This window comes from Ostrea edulis, chromosome 3 (genome assembly GCF_947568905.1).
Source record: "Ostrea edulis chromosome 3, xbOstEdul1.1, whole genome shotgun sequence".
NCBI classification, from domain to species: Eukaryota; Metazoa; Mollusca; class Bivalvia; order Ostreida; family Ostreidae; genus Ostrea; species Ostrea edulis.
Genome location: NC_079166.1, coordinates 44,783,122 through 44,805,486, shown reverse-complemented (window position 1 = coordinate 44,805,486; position 22,365 = coordinate 44,783,122). Strand labels below are relative to the sequence as shown.

The 22,365-nt window shown below is 35.8% G+C and overlaps 1 protein-coding gene across 3 annotated transcripts in view; it reads left to right on the top strand.

Moving 5' to 3' along the window:
* The first annotated feature begins 18,165 nt into the window (after positions 1-18,165).
* Positions 18,166-22,365, top strand: part of LOC125673758 (androglobin-like) — a 60,814-nt gene continuing 56,614 nt past the window's right edge. Inside the window, exon 1 of one of the 3 annotated variants that reach the window (XM_048910547.2) lies at positions 18,166-19,238. In XM_048910547.2, the coding sequence (XP_048766504.2) occupies positions 19,120-19,238 (119 nt within the window). In that variant the 5' untranslated portion in view covers positions 18,166-19,119. Of the gene's footprint in view, positions 19,239-21,690; positions 21,840-22,365 lie in introns of those variants that run through there. The other 2 variants (XM_056157823.1, XM_056157821.1) reach the window with 2 other exon arrangements.

Genomic DNA, 22,365 nt, shown 5'->3' with positions numbered 1-22,365 from the left:
TCATTATGAAATCATTGTATATATGTGTAGGCCTGTCTTGATATGGTTGTTTTGATTTGCTAGTCACCGGAGTAAAAGTTCCAATGGCAGCGAGGAAGTTACTAGCTAGTGCCATCAGAAGAACGTGAGTAAGATTTGTATGTTTACTTGATTTAAGATAAGTTTGAATTATATATACAATGGAAGTAGAGAATTTAACAATAGAGGGTGAGATAGATATCATATTAACAATGCTTTGTATGATATGGAAGCTGAATCTGTGCGTTATAAGAAGGAGTGATTCCTCAACATCATATTATCAGTTGAAATAAGTTACACCAATCTGAAAACAGTGGGTCTGATGTAGGTATTATTACCATTAAGTTTTTTTTTTGGGGAAAAAAAGAAAATATTTTCCATTTTAATAAAAATGTAGATTGACTACAAAATTTGAAATAAAAACAGAAAAATCACACTTTGAAGTTTATTCATCGCAAAAAAAGTGGTGGTGTTGAGGTATGACACAGCCCAGTGGACAGGTGCCTGTAACTCTTAAATTCACCGATGTAACCCGAGGAACGTAACGCCCGTGTCACATGGCGATAACATTATTCAAATATCATTTAAAACAAATCACGGATATACTTGTTTTTTTAAAAAGCCAGAATGCATACCTAAATTGTCAGACTAATCTCATGTAGATTTTAAAATTATAGTCTGAAGATATGGGTAATTTATATCGAATTTAATGAATATTTACATTCCCTTTGTTCTTACTGAAATTGAAGGTCAATATAACACCAACTTTCAACTGTTGAAATGGGGTAATCACTGTACCTACACCTAATGAGTACAAAACAGAAATATTACTAAATGCATTTGAAATGATTAAGATATGAATATAAAAAAGAATGTCTTTCAGTCAGTGTATGAAATGTTATATATACCTCGTGTCTCTTCCCATCGCCATATATTTCATGAAGCTCGTATACTTTCAAAACCGAAAGATATTTGAATTTTCTTAAAGAACCAGCCGAATATAACGAAAACTTTACTATTGATCCTTCCTAAATTAACTTAAACAAGCTGAATATATCAAAATTTTATCTTAAGGTAATTCCACCCTTCTATAATTATAGGTTCAATCTTATATTTGATCGTTGATTCTTCAAATGATATATCTTAGTTACGAATAAAAATGATGAAATAAGTATGTTGCGGTATTAATAATTTTCTTTATCAATTAGCACACATATATACCTGTTTCAAACTGTTTCTTTTAAAAAATATTCAAAATGTTTGTGAAAATTAAAGGAAATCTATCGTATAATGGACTTTATAGGTAATTCAACGAAAACAGAGTTATTGCCCTTGGATTCAATATTTTAAAACATATAATTGATTATTCATATATAACTAAGACTTTCGAAATATTTTATGGTTAACAAGATTTTTTACAATAACTATTGAAAAAGATTCCAACAAATTTCATGTTCCTGTCATGCATAAATCGTGTTAAATCATTGACTTTGCGAAATCTTGTGATGTTAAATCATAAATATACAGCTCAAGGTGAAAAGATTCAATTAAAGTTCGTAGCAATCAATGTGAAATGACTGGTCAAACAAATATATTACATAGCAAATCATAATAAAGGGGACTTGATCGTAATGAAGGGGACCTACAGTTTGGAACGTGTCATTTACAGAGTGTCCGATGTTTGTTCTCTGTGACCTAGCATCAATCTAACCAAACACCTATAGAGACACTAATACACAAACCCCAGTGGCTTCTATAAAGCTAAAACTGTCATAAGCTCTAAAGTTAACATTTGTTCTATCCATTCAATTCAAACAGCCACACTTCGATGAATAGCAGTTTAAATCTTACATATACATGTATTTATCCTGATTGTATTATACACGTGCCTAGTTTTAATAATCAAATGAATTTTTAAAAAGCCTGCTGGCGAAAGTGAAAAATCTTCTAGAACAGCATTCATTGATATCACTTAAAATCCGTGTTTAAAAATTACGGATTAATTCAGTATCACATTTATTGCAATTAAATGATATTGTGAAATGCACACAGTAAGGAATATTCAATAGTGTTGTGATGTATGAATACAATAATGAACTTATTTCCGTAAATCTTCGCATATATGTAATTATAGAATATTTCTTATTAAAGCAAACAAGCCTCTGTCTAATTTTATATTATTTCGGTACATAATTATGCTCCATTTTTTATTTTAAAGTTGAATAAATATACTAACAGATCTACTACGGTATTCTATGAATGAAATAAAACAAAAACTATCAAATATACATACAAAACACTACAGTTGTAGAGAGAAATGAACATAGTCTTTTTACACATTTTTCTTTCCGAAACAGAGTGCTGAATACCTGACAGTCTTATTAGCATACCACGTGCTATTTTCCAAGCAATTCTTTTGGTCTGTGCATATCTAACTATCTGTGAGTGCTTTACACACGATTTAGAATAATTAATTCAGTGCTCTGGTTGCTCCCTGTTGAGCAGCTCTACTTATCTCGCCATCCTCTGACTTCTCTGTCCTCAGTATGTCATTTGTATCCTTCACTCCTCCTGACTGCCCCCCCCCCCCCTCCCTACAGTCAGTACACTGGTTAAGTCGTACAGTTCCTCTCTTCTGTCAGTACGATGGTTAAGTCATACAGCTCCTCCCTCCTGTCAGTTGCCTGGTTAAGTCGTACAGTTCCTCCCTCCTGTCAGTTGCCTGGTTAAGTCGTATAGCTCCTTCCTCCTGTCAGTACGCTGGTTAAGTCGTACAGCTCTAAACCGGTTCCCCGCTGATTGGTGCTACACAATTGGTACCCGTAGAGAAGCGAGATCAACAGGGAACCAGTTTAGTACAGCTCCTCCCTCCTGTCAGTTCCCTGGTTAAGTCGTACAGTTCCTCCCTCCTGTCAGTTGCCTGGTTAAGTCGTACAGCTCCTCCCTCCTGTCAGTTGTCTGGTTAAGTCGTACAGTTCCTCTCTCCTGTCAGTTGCCTGGTTAAGTCGTACAGTTCCTTCATCCTTCTATTCCCCGCTGCTCTTTCTGCTTTCTCTGTCAGATTTTCCGTCCACTGTTTGTTTTTTCTCACACTCCCCGTCCATATCTCAGTATTACTGTCTCAGCCTCTCTTTCACACTCTCTGAACTTGTTCCAGCGAGCCTCACCTTCACCACACTTCGTGATTCTACTTTCCTCCAAGTCTTCCCTCCTATCCCTGGCTGGCTCTTCTTTCTGGTCTTACCAACTTTCTCTGCTGCCTCAATATATCACTGTTTCTTCAGCTTCACCCACCTCTTCAATCAATAAGTCTTCTTTGTCTCCTTCCTCGACTTCATTCATTGGTGCCTACACCTGTACTACTGTCACCTTCCTGTATACACCTGTACTACTGTCACCTTCCTGTATATACCTGTACTACTGTCACCTTCCTGTATACACCTGTACTATTGTCACCTTCCTGTATACACCTGTACTACTGTCACCTTCCTGTATACACCTGTACTACTGCCACCTTCCTGTATACACCTGTACTACTGTCACCTTCCTGTATACACCTGTACTACTGTCACCTTCCTGTATACACCTGTACTACTGTCACCTTCCTGTATACACCTGTACTACTGTCACCTTCCTGTATACACCTGTACTACTGTCACCTTCCTGTATACACCTGTACTACTGTCACCTTCCTGTATACACCTGTACTACTGTCACCTTCCTGTATACACCTGTACTACTGTCACCTTCCTGTATACACCTATACTACTGTCACCTTCCTCTATGCCGAATAGACCCTTCTACTGATGATCTTGCTGCTCACTGGCCTCCATTCCTTAAGACTCTTCTGTGCGTCCTGCGACATTATCAGTGCCTCCTCCCTACTATACTGGTCTTCTTCTGCATATGATATTGTCTCTGCTGTTGCCAGCCTTGTTCTGCCAATCCCTGTCTACCTGCACCTTCTCCCGATTATATCCACTCTGTACCCATTCATCTCATTTGCCGCCTGCGCTGCTACCCCTGCTGCATACATTGACCGTACATTCCACGTTCCCCATCTCGTACATTCTTTGGGGGCTACCATCGATCTGGTCAGGTGTTGGGCTTTTGGAAAGCTTTGACCAAACGTTTCCATGCTGCCATCTCCATTCACACTCTCCCCAGCCCCGACGGTAGTTATCCCAGTCTGGTTTGAATTTCTAGAGCAGTGGTTTAAAGAAAGCAAAAATCTAGGTACATGAGAGAGAGAGAGAGAGAGAGAGAGAGAGAGAGAGAGAGAGAGAGAGAGAGAGAATACTGAGAAAAACGACCGTCATGAACCGAAAGAGGGGGGGGGGATAAAGCGGGAAATAATGAAAAGAACGACAGATATGTGGACATATCTTTCTCATGTATTCATCAGTCAAAATTGTCAGAATATATTGTCGACATCTTCAGAGAATGAGGGGATGGGAGCAACAATGTAATAAAATACAGAAAAAACTATAGAAAGGATTTATCTATAATTTTATTACTCAAACACTTGTGGAGAAAACGAGCGAGAGAAGGGTTAAAAGCCCCCCCCCCCCCCCCCCCTTCTATTATAAGGTAAAAGTTTCGGAATTTTGGCGTCAAATTAAGGATCACCTCAACATAATATATTTCTTGTTTTTTGATAATTGAAATAACATCAAACGAATATAGACTGATATACCATTGTTTAGTCCCCCCCCCCCCCCCCCCTCTCACTCTCTGAAATAATATCCCACTAAAAGTAGAAGTGGATCTGTCAGATTGTGAGAGACTTTAAAAATCCAAACAAAATATTTGTGTATAGTATTGCTCAATCTTAAAATGGTCCTATGAATGACAATGAACTTTAAAAACATTTAGAGGATCATTACAGCTATTGTTGACCTCGTCAGTTCTGTCAAATACTTCGCAAAAATCAAACACTCGATCTTTACACACAAATGACAAACATTAATTCTTCTTATCCAGTAGGACCACTCTACCTTTCTATGTCTTAAAGATAACTGTGGCGATTTGCTATTTCTGAAATAGTCTCCAGAAAGTATCGCAAACAGAACCATGTCCTTTCGGAAAGTTATTGGATCAATCATTAAGAAAAGGTAAACGACTATATTTAACGTTTTCAATTCTACAATATAAAAGAAAATGAATGATAATTTCTGATTTTTATAGATAATTTGATATAAGTAAATTATAAATAAAAAACGGTCAAAAAGTTAAGAAAAATACAACACAAATAGAACTGTGAAATATACTGATTCAACGTATTTCTATTATCAAAAAACTTATAAAGCTAGACAAAATCATATCAGATTTGTGTACATTTACATTTTAAAATTAACACCCAAAACTTCTAATATAATTATACCAGATTTGTGTATGTTATTGTAAAATTAACATCCAAACTACTAATATGACTATAGAACATGCATTTTCCTTAAAAATTTAAACATCACAGAACTTTTAAAACTGTTACAAACAGCAACGCTCACTCGAGGAAAAGGATTTTCAAATTTATATTGGTGTATATATATTATATATATATATATATATATATATATATATATAGCACTAAATAATCACAACTAGGTACTGAAAATTTTCGCCCCAGCCCGGGGTCGAACCAGCGACGTATATATATATGCAACTTTATAGATTATCTGTGTATAGTGTATGGTTTTTAGTGACACTTTGAATTATCTTTCTCTTTGAAACATGACACCAAGGACAACCAAAGAAAAACAAAGAGAAAGTTCGACATATCTATACGCCTTTTGCCGTATACTATTTGATATTTGATCCTTAACACGGGTGTCTTCTTACATCAATACTTTATGATCGGCAGGGTTTCGGTTGGTCAGAGTGTTGTCAATACTTTGTAATCGGCAGGGGTTCGGTTGGTCAGGGTGTTCAATCACGGTATTTGTGGAACTACTGGCCTGTTACCGAGTAGCCGTGTGAGGGGGACACCCTATAAAAGCTGTGGTATTTATACAACCATTTATGTATAAATGTGCCCAAGTACCACTACTATAAACTAGTGTAAGTAAGAGATTTTGAGGTATCGAATGACTTGGTACGCACTTGAAATGTGTTGGCCACAACTCGTTTGGCAGTTGAAAGACAGATATGAGCATTACTGTTCAGAATAGAGCTTGTAAATGCAGTTAATACGTGTATAGTACTTGATTCTGTCGTCAGTCTAGAAACCCTGCTGTTACTCTTACTGTTTGGTGAGACACCGATAAATCAGAGTAAGGGCATGAACATCATATAGATGCGTATCTGCCGTATCAACATTGCAACATATGCCCGGGTCATTGTGCATATTTCTTATGAAGCCACGCCCATCTATAGCTTCCCAGTTTCCTCGTTGATGGCTGTTCTCCTTGACAAACACGTCTTTAAAATGTATAACAAATACTACATGACCTCTGTTTATTTGTTAAGTCATAACCTATAAGGGGCAAAAGGATTGTCGACATGGAATCAAACAACTGCACTACATTATAAGCGAAAAAACCTAAGGTCTTGCATCGCCTTGTCAATGCTCTTAAAGTTGACCTATACGCGGCCTACGTCACAATCAAATGTAAATGCGGAACCACGCCTCCGTTTTCCGAAATGTAGTATTTTAAAGATATCAGTTTGATTTTTACATGGCGATATGATTGTCCGATATTGATTCCTTCCAAGGCGTTCTTATCCAGCTGCGGTCAAATTTTGTATTTTTTAAAAAAAAGGGGGGGAGGGGGCTAAAGATGATTCAAGCTTTAGATAAAAATCGGTTGGTATAAATCGGTTGGAGAACAGACAACATTTTGGCGGATGAGGGCGTCCGTGAGATACATTGACTATATATTCATGTATGTAAAAGTTTTACAATGATCTATGTTCAACATATGGAATTACGCGGCCATCAGGAAGTTGGAGAGACGGATGGGAAAAGGGGGCCAATTCATATTTCCACCAGCATCATAATAATAATATTATTTCTTTTGTGAGGATCCGAGTTAAAATAGGTCCTCAGTACCCCATGTTTGTCGATGATACATTCAGTAACATTATTGTGGCTCCCGTTATGGTGCGTTCTGTGATATTATTGTGGCTCCGGCAGGCAATTATACATTCAGTAACGTTGTTGAGACTCCCGTTGTGGTGTATTCAGTAACGTTGTTGAGGCTCCCGTTGTGGTGTATTCAGTATCATGGTTGTGGCCCCGTTGTGGTGTATTCAGTATCATGGTTGTGGCCCCCGTTGTGGTGTATTCAGTATCATCGTTGTGGCCCCGTTGTGGTGTATTCAGTATCATGGTTGTGGCCCCCGTTGTGGTGTATTCAGTATCATTGTTGTGGCCCCGTTGTGGTGTATTCAGTATCATTGTTGTGGCCCCCGTTGTGGTACATTCAGTAACATTATTAAAACTGTGCTGTGTAAATAAATTATTGAACACCACCTGACAATTTCAACACATGGTGAAGTTCAAATTAGAATTTACGAGATCTAGGCTCGCGGCCGTGTCGATATCCATTTATCATCTTCGAGTGCCAGTTTTTATTTCACGAAATGTGTGATCATCAAATGCTTGTGAGAAAATCCTCATGGTCGTCATTGAATAAAAACTGTACATCAAAATCGTGAAAAATGCCAATGATCATAGTTGAGGTGCTCTGGTCAGACACATTCTCCACATCCGCTCTCACCAACTATCAGGCGACAAGTGCGCGATGAGCATGCATGGCGGGAAGAGGACAATACCCAATAGATCACCTGACAAAAACTTTACTTTTCATTGGAGTAATTATAAAAATCATGCGATAACCACTAGTCACATGACAGATATTATATTTCTAATTGGTCATGATACAAGTAAGTTATTGAATATTTATTTCGGTGTATCTTGATTTATTTGGACGAAGGGCGGAGACTCCTGCTTCGCACTCGTTACCGCCGTTCGTCCGAATAAATCAAGATACACCGAAATAAATATACAATAACTATTACATTCAGTAACAATGTTGTGGCTCCCGTTGTGATACATTCAGTAACATTGTTGTAGCTCCAGTACATATTTACGTGGTGCATTCAGTAGCATTATGGTGGCTGTGGTTCACTACCCATTTCGCTCGAGAGTACCAAATTCTGTTTCGTATGATTTCCGAGAAAGTTATCGATTTTCGTAGTACATCTTTATCTATGAATGCTGGAGTTTGAAAATTGAAGAAATGTAAGAATTTACACCCTCATCACACAGTTCTTTATACCTTCTACTTTATCAAGATGATACATCATATCTTCTACTGTATCAAGATGATACATCATATCTTCTACTGTATCAAGATGATACATCATCCCGTATGTAAGTCAACACTCCCACGTTTATTTCTTCACCTTCTTAATCTGGCACATTTTTATCTTCTTGGGACTGTGTGGCAGTCAAATATTAGTTTCAGTCATTTTCATTCATTCATTCATCCATTCATCACTCATTCTTTTTCCTTTCTATAAAAAAGTACACTCTAAAAACAATGTTTAGGTTTGGAACACTTTTTAAACGTGTTTAGGTCTAAACGTGTTTAGGATTGTGCTTATATCCTAAACGCGAAGTGTAATAAACATGTTCTACCCTAAACATGTTCAGACTGAGAACATGTTTAGCTATGCAAAAATACAGTATCTAAACACAAAATAACATGCTAAACACTTGCTAAACACATTCCTAAACGTCTAAACACAATCCTAAACGTCTATGCGTTTAGGTTTTGAACATGATAAGCTTAGTAACATTGTTGACATTAGTTTTACAGTCTTCATGTAGAATATTCCTGTCTTCTGTAAATGAAATTCGAATTGCAGAAAAAATTGCATGTCAGAATTGCCATACTTCAAACTGCTATAGTGTACCAGGTCCCGATAGTGACCATAGTGTACATCATACGCCGTATTGCAAGTATACACTGTCGAGGTCGATATCCAAAATTGATGGAACCATTAGAAGAGCCGTCTATGGGCTTCAACCCTTTCCTGTTGGAAATGAGCAGAGTTTAGGAGTATCCAGAAAATTTTATCTGGAATTCCATTTCAACTTGAACAGGTCTGGACACATACATATTGAATTTTAAAAAATAGTGTAATTCATTGTCTCTGGTATTAGACGTGCCTTTAGTGTTAATTTAAACCAATGCATCACTCTTACTTTGCATTGGAACAAAATTCATTTAAATCTTGTGAAAGAGAACATCAGTTGCAATTGATGCCCCCCCCTTTTTTTTAATTCAACATGTGACAGTGCCTGTTATGCGAAAACTAGCATATCAAAGACAAAAAAATTGTTGAAGTTGTACTTGCCGGGTGATATTTAACCATGTATAGTTTACTTCTTATATGTGCATAAGTGATTTTTAATGGTTTTGTCTTTAACATGTATCGCGGAAATGTCAACCGTGTTGTTTCGGCAATTAGAATATAGAAATAGACTTGCAATGTAATTTGAGAAGAACCGCCCAAACCCGTGTAGTGATTTTGGGGGGGGGGGGGGGGGGGGGGATTTTTAGTATTTCTGGTCGGGCTCGGAGTCCTCTGAGCCTGCACGTGATTTTCTCTCTCTCTTACCCGCGAACTCTAGGCAATCGGACGTGTTTTAGAAAGTGCAGCAGTGTAGTTATTGTATTTGTTAACCCCTTGCAAGTTGTTCTGTGTATTTGTGAATATATCTGTTTATAAGTGTTTTCCGGTGTTCTTTGTGTGTAGGAAATCACTTTACCCGCATTGTTCGATTTGAAACATCATGGATCCCATAGACACAGTTTGTAATGCAAGGGATATTCTTGCTAGATTTTGCAATGTTATTCTCCTATAATAGAAGAGAAAGCTACTATTTAAGACTCTTTAATGCTGTGGATTGAGTTTTAAATAGAAGGTTAGCAAATCATTTTGTAATTGAGACAAAGTCAAAACCTAAATACAAGGAGAACTAAACATGTTCAAAACCTAAACACAAAAGAGGTAAAAGTGTTCAAAACCTAAACACAATAAGGGTAAACATGTTCAAAACCTAAACATAATAAGGGTTAAACATGTTCTACACCTAAACATTAAAAGAATTAAACATGTTCAAAACCTAAACACATTGGATTAAACATGTTTAAAACCTAAACACAGAAAGTGTTAAACATGTTTAGATTTAGAACGCGTTCAAAACTGTACACAAGAAATGTGTTTAACTTTGTTTAGGATCTAAACACCATTTTTAGAGTGTATGTTCTCTCTCTCTCCGGTAATGGTGACGTCTCAATGTGAGTGAAAAATTCTCGAGCGTCCCACTAACATACAATCAATCAATCATGTTTGACATTAAGTTCTTAACCTCACATGATCCCTAGATCAGTAAATGTATTATTGTCATTCTTTTAAGATAAGAAGTCGTGTATTTGAGGAAAATGTACAGTAAATAGCTGTGCCTAGACACTAAGCGCACGGTACTGGTGTCACTTTACGTTACACTTATAACGTCATAAATTGGGGCAAAATATAATCACGAAAGCAACGTCACATTTTAAACAAATTCATTATCTCCAAGCTGTAATATCATAACTAAAGCACATGCATGATTTAATGTTTAAAAATTGAAAATAAATCTTTGTACGTGTATAGTGTACATTCATAAAAATTATGAATTCTTAGAAATACTCCAAAGTATACGTACTGTATTTATTTCACCGTGCCTACAACAGCAGGCATGTCGTATGAAATAAGGGTACCCGTTTCGGTAGGTTTCGTTTTGCTTCGGTAGATTTCGTTTCCTTTCGATTTCGTTTCGCATTTTACAGGTAACCATCCCATGAAATAAGGCTTGCGATTCTTATGAATATGACCTCTGAAAAATTTGAAAAAGTCAGTTTTGGTTTTTTCTAGGATATATATAGACTTGCTCAAGTCTCTATGTTTAATAATCATTGCTCTCTTTAATACTTTTTATTAATGCCAAACACGGAAGGGGGAGGGGGGTTAAAAACTCCCGTACGTTTCTGTCATCGATCTACATCGATCACGCTCTAGTGAAAAAAAAAAAACCAACAACCAGCGCATAGAAAGTATATGTAGTTTTGCGCTATATAAATGAATAATAATAATAACCACGGTGAGTTGAAGTGAGAGTTAAAAACTTCCAAATAATATTACATTTTAACGTTTTAATGTTCACTTTCATTTCTGAATAAACAGTAGAAAAGGTATACAGAGTGTTATTTATACTCGTATGTTTTACTTGCGAATCGGTTAGTTTCAATATATATCATATTTAGTTTTGAAGGGGTGGTCTCGTGAAAACCGTGTGACTTTAGATTTTTTTGTCAGATGTTGAACTTTTGATCTAATGATATTGTTATTCATATGCGGAAATCTTGATTTGTATTTGATAATCTTGATATCTATATGCGGACGGAAATTTTGATTTATATGTGAGAAATCTTGATATTCATATGCGAATTTTTTTATATTTTACTCTACGAGAGAGAGAGAGAGAGAGAGAGAGAGAGGCTTCCTCTACTCTTTTGGAGTACCAACGCATGTGGGCGAAATATTCCAGGGGGCAATCGCTCACACCCGCCAGAGATCACCTGGGTCCTAAATACAACAGTGAGGTTGTTCAACACGTCACTGATACTCTAACAAGATTTTGACATTCAATTCATTTAATATGTGACTTATGTATATATCTTTCATTCATTGGAAGGAGGGGGGGGGGTTACATAAGATCTAACACGCTATATATATCCACCGTTCTGATGCCTGTGCTCACATCCACCTCCTAGGGAATGCTACAGGCTGGTACATGTTGGAAACTGTAGGAGGGTCCACAGTTTGCTCTGTACTTGCTCTTTAAACCAGGTAGCACGCAGGAGACAGCTGAGATGCGCAAAGATCTCTTCCCCCTTAGAACGTGACCACCCGTTCAGGTCCAGGCACCTATGTCCACATAGGGCCCCCTGTGTTGCCCCTACGTTGGTAGTCAAACTGGCCGCCTCCCCAGTTCCCCACAAAAAATTGCACGCGACCCTTTCCGCCATATATGTCAATTTGCACCCTGTTTCTGATTACGATTAATAAATATTCAAATTTGTATCACTCTTGTTAATCCAGCTAGCTAAGCAGCCTATGGGGGATTACAGGGCAGTCACCCAAGCTTCGACATAGCTACTGGGTTTATTCAGCATATTAGGGCAAGGTCAACTATTCAATTCAGGCCAAATGTCTCACGGCTGGTATTGCTGTATATTTATTAAAGTTTAATTTTAGCAGAGTAGCTCCTCTAGTTAAATTTGAGACATCCGAGGTCAGGTCATGGTCAATGAAGCTAATTCTTTTATCAATTTTTGAAATTATGCATTTCACCTACAATCAATAATGACTAAATCCATGCGTACATCTAGCATGTGTACATCAACATTATCAAATACGAATCAAATATTATGGAATATAAATCGAGATTTATATAATTATCGAATATAAATAACAAGGTTACCAAATGTAAATAAATAACAAGATTATCGAATATAAATCAAAATTTTCACATATAAATATTAAGATTATCGAATATAATTAAAATTTTCTCATATATGAATAACAAGATTATCGAATATGATTAAAGAGTTTCGTATATAAATCAAGATTTGTATAATATTGCAACGTTTTACACACCGTAAGTGTATCTGTTCAATGCTGAATTTTTATATGCATACATACATTACATCGTCGCAAACCACGGGTTATTGTTTCATTCTATTTCACAAACGTTTGTGAAATAGAATGAAACAATAACCCGTGGTTTGCGACGATGACATACAGTAGTACATGCAACAAAATGTAGTCTGTACAATTGTCATTTGATAAAGTCAATTAAAGTATATGTACCAGATCTAGAGCAAAACATATCTATGAGATACACATGCTATAGCTTAAATACCTTGTATACTATTTTTAAAAATCATTTTAATTTAGATCATTCAAAAATAATAAAAGCAACATTTTACGTTTTAGCTAGACGTAGGTTGTGTACATTGACGTCGCGTCATTGCGCGACAAAATCACATGGGACATTTATTTGGACATTAAGTATCTTTTCGTTTTCCTAAATGGACGCGGGATAAAATGAAATGTTGTATATTCTATATAGTAAATTTTATGTACTTTCTGTAAGTTATATTCATTAAAATATTCGCGTTGGAATAATGCTTAGAAATAAGACATAAAATGGTAGAATTGTTTAAAAAGAGCGGTATTTGTAGAATAAGGACATTTCACTGGACACCGATAAAATCAATCTACTTCATGGATATACTCAGAATTTTATAATACTGGTATACATTGTGCTCTACGATACATGTACATTATAAATGTAACAAGGATAGTCAACTTCCCCCTGTATTAGGCGTGCTACTGGTCATGATGATTTGCATTTGCAGTCTATCTACAAACACGGGACACCACTGACAGGCACTGTCTTTGCCATTTTTAAGGTCGCTATATCAATTCTATGAACTAAATGTTTAAAGTAATTGGTTTATGGTTTTTAGATAAGGACGTCACAATCATACACCAATTCTTACGTTATTTGGGACAAAATCAATCATTTTATTAATCTGTGGATAAATCGTATGCGTATTTCATGTAACGCGGGACAACGAAAAATGACGACATCTGCGTGTATTTATTGCTAATGAAATGCGTGTAAATTATATTTTATATAAGCTATTATCATTATTTATATATTTTCCTTGCCATTGATGTATAAGACTTTAATAATCCACAAAATATACAACTGTGTAAACATAGCGGAAACATTTTCTAATGCACGTATGAAAGTAACACCAGTACCGTGCGCGACGTCCTCTATCTATTGCCCCAAATGTTTATTATAAATGAAATAAAGTTAACTAAAGTTAACATGTTGTACAGTACAACTAAACAGTATTTTAGTATCTAGTGTAACTTTCGTTCACACGAATGACGGACTGGGGGTGTCGTCTTATAGAGGACATGTGTATCTTATGAAGACAGAGCCAATTTTCATTCAGTCTGGGCCGCTTGTTGTACATCTAACGGAGATAGGGCCAATCTTCATTTCGATTTGTCCACTTGTTTTAAATCATTAAGGACTGTTTAGTGAATTCCATTTTAACTACACATTCAGGACAAGAACAGGCGACATGTATGCACTAAAGGAAGACCTTCCGGGCTGTTATTTTTTGTGCGGTCCACTATTTTTTGACATTGTTAGTTCTTCTTTAAGCTATTAGTAGATCTTTTTCGATGTTTACTTATGGTCTTGTGGGCAGTACTTGAAATGTCATTTATTGATAAACGCTCTGCACTTTTGAAGACTTCAAACTTCAGAGGGGAATATATAGCGCGTTCTTACGATATTGTCGTTTTTAAATACCTTTGAAAATTAAAGACAGATTTTATTTAGAACAATTCTTTCATCTATGAATACCATTTCCATTTTTAATTTTGACCACGTGATCGTTGATTTCTGAATGACACTTTGGCATTTACACATTACACCTGAATCATTTAGACGTCATAATTACTACCTGTCCGAAAATGAAACCAGGGTCTGATATAAGTATTATGATTAAATTCAAAGTAGAATTGCTTTGTTGTTTTCAGTGTTGATAGCGTGAATTCGCAGATTCTAGAAGAGAGAAAGAGCGCCAATTCTGCTGAACAAGAGTCCACTAGTAGTGCATCTCCCACAAAACAATTCGGCAAGTTCGCCGGACTTCTAGTCAAATCCAAACTGTAAGTACAAATTAAAGACTAGGGTTTGAGAGTGTTTGAGAAGTACTGGAGACTTTGAAGTCTTAAAAGAGAGAATTGATTTCTTTTGAGTGACTGGCAACTTCATCTCAACCAAACTGTGTGATGAGACCAACGCGTGTGTCGTCATCCCTTTACATATCTGTCTGTGTGTCATCATCCTTTACATATCTGTCTGTGTGTCATCATCCCTTTACATATCTGTCTGTGTGTCGTCATCCCTTTACATATCTGTCTGTGTACTTGATTCACTGGTATAGGTTTACGTCTTGTAACGTGTTAAATTGCGCATTGTTATTACCTATAATAACATTTCTTACTACAGTCTGGTGTAAACTAAAATCAAATTCATTTATTGCTCAAGGCATACATCTCATCACAGAGTACAGTATACAAACGAATAACAGACAGACGATTATGTCGTGTATATTATTTCAAATGCTTTGCAAATATATTTACCTAGATTACCGGTACAAAGTTCATTTATATCGTGAATGTATCTGTTGCACTAAGATTTAGAAAAATCTGCGTGGTTGACAATACTTCGAAATAAAATCTGAATTGTAGACAATACTTCGATATAAAATGTGAATTGTTGACAATGCTTCGATATAAAATCTGAATTGTTGACAATACTTCGATATAAAATCTGAATTGTTGACAATACTTCGGTATAAAATCTGAATTTGTTGACAATACTTCGATATAAAATCTGAATTGTTGACAATACTTCGATATGAAAACTAGATGTTAGGTTCAATTTATTTCACTCAAACCAATGAATGGTACATGAAACATATTTACATATATACAGTAACAGAGGTCAAACATCTTGAGAACTGACAATATTATTGATTTGACACAGCTGTCTTAGAGATACCGAATCTTTAGAAGACATGAGTTCACAAAATGTTTAGTGTTTGGGACAGATTAATACTCTATTTTTAAAAATCTCTACGTAATTTACATCTCAGAATACAATGAAATTACTCTCCGATTTGGTTACGTTTGCATAATGTACAAAAACGTTTATTCCTTTCAATATTACTTCATCTGCCTACTTCAACTGGAAGATGATGGTTTGTAGTTCTAAATTTAACAAAGATTTTTCGTAACTTTATTGGTCACAATGTATAATATTTCTCACATTAATTTTTTTAAAAATTCTGTTAATCACTCCCTTTGAAGCCCTAAATATATCGTCGTGCCATTTTTGTAAAGTAACTTCTTAGTCACAATGTCAAATATTTCTCACATTCAAAATTTATTTTTAAAATTCTGTAAATCACTCCCTTCGAATCCCCTGTTTTGTAAAAATTGATCTCGTCGCCTTTGGTCAACAGTTGACGTGATCCACACAGCGTTATAATTGCGTGATCCACGGTCATACCAAATGTTTGAGATGTCACACTTGTCTGAAATATTGTTCAAGAATGAAATCCATGGATTTGTTACTTTTCCTTTGTCAGACATAATATGTACTTACATATAAATAACCTTGCTCAGTTTGTTAGATTGGTAGTCTGTACAGGTAATTACTTTCCTGTGAGTGGTCTGTATGTAAGGGAGGCACGTGATGTAATCAGTTATAGACAGCAGCACCCCCAGCTTTGGTATCTATGAAATCATTAGCCATATACGTAGTGATGGCTTTTCCCCTAATGTTTGAAGTTTTGACTCCTTGTTCCGCCCATAGATAAATAAAGAAAAACATGATCCACCCCAAAACATTTAAAACAGAAAGGGCGAATCCATGCAATGATCCAAATGTACATGTATCTATTATGCAAACGAGCATTATTTTTGGGTGTTGTACATCATACAGAGTGCATTACATTTGTACATCAAACGTCTCTATTCTCTATTCGGTAAAAAGATTAAGTTGAGATGACATAGTTTGATATAAAATAGAGGTAATGCATTATGTATAATATTACTTAGATGTCATAAACTTTAACAGCAAGCTATTTATAACAGTATGCATATTGGCTGATATATATATATATATATATATATATATATATATATATATATAAAATGTAAAATGTCTGAAGATTTTAAAAAAAATGAAAGCACTTACGTTTAACAACGTGTTGTCATATTTCATTTAATATTTTACCTATTGATTACCGGACACTGAGACAATTTTTCACACATATGTGTGTGTGTGTGTGTGTGTGTGTGTGTGTGTGTGTGTGATTTGTAGTAGTATGGTCCTTGCACATGCGAAATAAAGATCTGATCTACAAAGTTTTAAATAAAAGGAAAATAAATATGTATGTTTATTAAAGGGAAAGTGTTTATGATGATTTTCGTAATATACACCTGTACTATCATAAGATATAAAAAAAAATAAAAAAAATATCTGTACACTGCAATAAGGTAAATCACTTATTTTTAACATGACACGATTCCTAGGATTATTGTTTTATTCTGTCTTTTGAAACCCCTTTAATAACAATCCCCATTTCAGTACCTCATTGACCACAGTGACGGTAGCGATAGTAAATTTTTATTGTGACGTCATTATGTATGTCTTTGTGCTACATTTTCATTCTTGGGCCTATAGAGGATATTTTCCTTACTATCATGCAATAAATGCATGACACAATATCATTTTGAAAGAACATCCATTGTACTAATTTGCAAAAATAAATTTTAAAAACCCCATTGAAACCCGTAGCATCTCCTCACACTTTACTGTTATTGAGAAACAGGTTTTGTATGGTGAAAGAATCTAGAGTTGGTCAACAAAGGTATGAGAAAAGTGCACCTGTTCGCAGCACCTTTTCCTCCTTTAAATTGTTTTTGATAGGTATCATCCATTGCCATGACTGAAATTAATATACCATTATCTCTTTACGTGGAATAGTAACACGTTCCCAGGTATAATTAATTTTATGTCTAAAACAATCAAAGTTCTCGTGTTTGCAGGCGCGGCGTTTGGTGAAAATAAAACCTCTACTATTTCATTTTATTGATTTACAGTGTAAGACCTCTTTATATACATTTTTTTTTTACGTTTTCTTGTGATGGATCATAAATCATCAACTTAAGAAACTACTGAACGTATGTATTCCTTAGTTACCAGTAACAAATCTCGCGATATGACACGAGATTAGGAACGAAATTCTTCTGGCTTAATTTTTCGTTAATAAAAATTGAAGAAATGTCATGTTTTTCTTATTTGATCGGTTCTTGACTTATCGGGGGATATATCCTGGCTCTGGGCATGTGGTGTGTGTGTATCATTAATCTATCGTGGCTTATCTGGAAATTCATCCCAAATTTTACTTGTGGGAATTTATTCTCTAAAACAATAGTACAGAAACAGTTCATACTATGAAATATTGATGCACTGTATACAAACGATTGAATCAACATTGGAAAACATCGAACGACTTTTAAATTTTCTCCGATATACTTTTCACAATATCGAGTCAGATGGCTTTTCCGTGTGCAGAGGTATTGAGAGTCCGTGATGATATAATTAAAAAGCTGCTGTAATACGACGCACCGCTTTCCTACGGAAATTCTCGGGTGGTAATAAAAATTTCCTTTCCTGTTCCGATTGTGTGAAATTGCAAAGAAGCGGACGCAACGGTGCTATCACATTTCAACTGTTACAGAGAGTGATTGAATTGTAATAAAACGTATTCACAGTCTAGTGTTGCACGTGACTGCTGGTGGTTACTACGTGGCTTCTAGGTATCATCGGCGGCCAGTCGTGGTGCTATCAGCCGTCAGAATCAGTTCAGAGTTGGTGCCGGGAGGGCGGATTTTGAATTTTGCACAGTGACTGTTGTACTTCCGGAGACTCCGATATATGCAACACGAAGTGAAGAGCCCTCGCTCTCTGAAGTCTGTAGCTCTGTCTGTCTCCCTCCCTAAAATCTACCTCATTCCACGAAACATTCGAAGGCCCATCGACGCTGTTCAGTTGAGTCAGTTGTGAAACAACAGTAAGCACTTTGTTCTTTAAAGTTGGTTATTATTATTTCATTTGGAGGATCAGAATAAGCTATATTTGGACAAGCTTTGCAATCTTTCCTTTTACAACAGAGATTTTCAACAAACATATTCCTGCGTTTGAATTGTCTCTCTGTATCTCGTCATTCCAGCAGGTTGGATCACTTATGAAATGTTTTTCTTTTTCCGTTATGACTATTAACTTTGGTCAAGCCAGCGGAATAATCTTGGATTACCCGATTAAGCCGATGTGTCTCGCCGTGGAATGAGGCACTCTACCGTCATCGTGACCTCCCGATGAGGCGTGGGTCAGTTATCAAGGGAGACGTGGTGCTCCCCGGGCAGGGTGGTCGCCGGAACAGCAAAGTGGACTTTTTGGTGACTGAACGACGTCGTTCTTCAGTTGTGACATCACAGTAAGTACCACGGACAGGAAAACTCTCTCTTTCCCTTCCTCTCTCTTTCTCTTGGCAATTCAACACTGTATTTCATTGCGAGTGTTTTAATTAAGTCGCAATTTGTTTCACTTCAAGTTGCAAGGAAAGCAATGGTGTTGTTTGCATTGTTGAACCTCTTGACACATTGGTTAGTTGACCTTACTATAAACAGCAAGATCTAATTCTTGTACAATAGGACAAATTGGGAATTATTTTATAGAGACAAGTAGACCTGCAGTTAAAAAAAAAGAGATGTTGATAGTATTGTGCGACCAGAGTGTAAGGCTTTTTCCACCACCACCGACTGTAGTTAGTTTAGTATCAGGAGTATCACGATCATCTTGTTAATGGAATTCCGTGTTCACAGGTCTATCTGAATCGTTCGCGAGTCTGTCGTTTCTAATGGAGTCTTTGTTTATTGTTTAGGGAAGAATTCCCCGTTACGACAGGTGACATGATAGACAAATATTAGATTTCCAGAATCAATCAAGTTAAAAGGGTCCTCCGATACCTTCCCTTTCTGTTTGTCTGTTGTCAATATTCGGTAATAATAACAATAATATCTATCACTTTTAGAGATTTGGTGACTTTCCCTTTGTCTGTTGGTCTGTCTGTGAGAACCTGTTATACATGTCATTATGTTCACCCTATATCAGTGTCAACGTAAAGCTAATGATTTTCCAGTGATACTCAACTGGTGACATTACTGCATGCAGAAAAATAAACTATGATAGAAAGAAAAGTGCATTCTGTATAACCCTATTCAAATCTTATCTTTAGAATATAGAAGCTATATATATATATATATATGATGTGTAGATATAATGAACACAGATTATGAACCTTGATTCAGTCAAGTTTATATACTGTCATTGGAAAGAAGACTCCGTCAACAGGCTAATGAGCAGAAAGTAGAAATATTATAGTAGTTTAGAAACCAATACCGGGTACGTGATCATGTCCCCTCTATAACAAGTAAGACAATAAGGATGTGTGATAAAATGACCTCTCTCTTGATCAATCTGACTTACGATTTTGCATTACGCCATAATTTACTGAATTCACGTTTACAGTTTTATTAGAGGCTTGTACATTTTTCCGTGTCCTTAATGTCGCGGATCACAAGTCTTCTTAGTTGCTAGGATATAGTAATAGTTACTTGTCTTAGAAGTACTCTCATATGTATAAGTTCTATCTTTGCTTCCTGTCCTTTGTTCTCCCCGTCCTTCCAGCCAGTCCCTAACTCTGCAAATATTTCAACGTCGAAGATCGGATCGATATTTAGCATATGAACTGATATATCACAAAAAGATAATTTTAAAAAAACTGAAGTAGGGAGCTATAAAACATTCGAATTTTCTCATAATTCTTAATGATTGGCCAATCCAGTGACATCTAATCCATTGATCGAAGATTTACGTTTAAATTCACTGTCTGTTGAGAATATGAATTTCGTAGGTAAAATTAAAGGACGGAATCCTGTGACGAGAAAACATGAATAAGTAAGAGATGACTTTGGGTGGCAAATCTGGCTTAGCTCTGGTGATATGGTAGCTTGTATAAGAAAAATCAGCGACAAAACGGACTCAGCCCATATGCAAACACCTGCATTTATTGTGGTGCCATAGGCCGAGATTGACCCAATGACATGTATTGAAGTGGATATTCAAGGCTTGTGTTAATCTGTCTAAAACACAACTATAAAAAAAGTTAAATCAAACCATGAATTTTAATCTATCTAAATCGTTAATACGACACACCAAGGCAAGCAGAGTCACCGTCCCTGATTATAAGTCAATGATGAAACAGTATCATCAATACCCTTCTAGGAAAGGGAAAATATTGAAACCCAGTTGAACAAAACCCCTGAAATTTCCTATAGTACATTTGCTTGAATCTTCTGCTTACCTTTGACAAGAAGAAAGTAATAGATCCCGAGTAGTGGTTTCTATAGGAATTCCTTTAATATTGCCACATGTATTTTTATCTCTACAGAAATTCTCCCCCCCCCTCTTGTTATTGCCTCATTTTTCGTCTCTGTAGACATTCTTATGACCCTTTTGTTTTTACATTGCCACACAAGCCTGCCAATTCTATAAGATCTAAAAACCCAGGCTTTCAAGAAGGAATACCAGCATCCACTTAATAGATCTCGTCAAAATAATTTTTTTTTTCGATAATGATGTGGAGGAATCATTATAATTCTAAGCTCTAATACAAGTTTTATGAATATTGTTGAATTTAGTATCCCCATTGTTCTAAAATTAAATGCAGTATCAGCGAAATGGCCATTAAATCCAGCTATTTCATGATTCGATATCGTCCAATTATTTCCTTTGCTTATTACTATTTTCAATGAGATCCATCACTCAATATTGATTCTCGGAACCTCATCAGTGATCAATATGAAATGATCTTTGTGTTTTTCTGAAATGAAATTTAATGTCAATATATTGACATCATGGTAAAATTCATCGGTCTCTCAAACATTGCATCCAAAATGGCCGAATCTCCCGTTCCCGATGTTAGGAATTTTGTTACCAAGGCGCACAAGAAATCCAGTCGATCTACTCTTTTACTGTAAGTAATGAAAATGTGATTTTGTAGCTTATTTTAAACAATTGATGTCTCTGCAGATCGGTATCTAGTACTATTTACTCTGAAATAAGAGTAATTATTTTAAAGATATGTTTAATGATGAAATTTCAATTATCGCAATGTTAAAGTCGAGTTGACTGTTACTTTAGACTATTAATACGCACATGTAATCACGAGATTTATTTCTAATTATCTGGCGCTTTATGATGCACTGAATAAATGAATACATGTGTAATATTGCATATTAATTATACTAATGTGATTAATTGTCTAGCTCAATTAAAAGCAGTGCACTTGTCTTGTCAACGATATACTATAGTCCCTGTAACAGTTAACCGTATGTTCTTCAGCTTACTTTGATGGTACAGTTTTGCATTATTATCATCCTTTTGATTTTGTTGATGCAACTTATTAACGATTGGACATGTTAGGCATAATTTAAATGCCATTAATTTATTGCAAAATTTGATTGATTAATTGAAAAACCATACCATGGTCACTGGAGGAG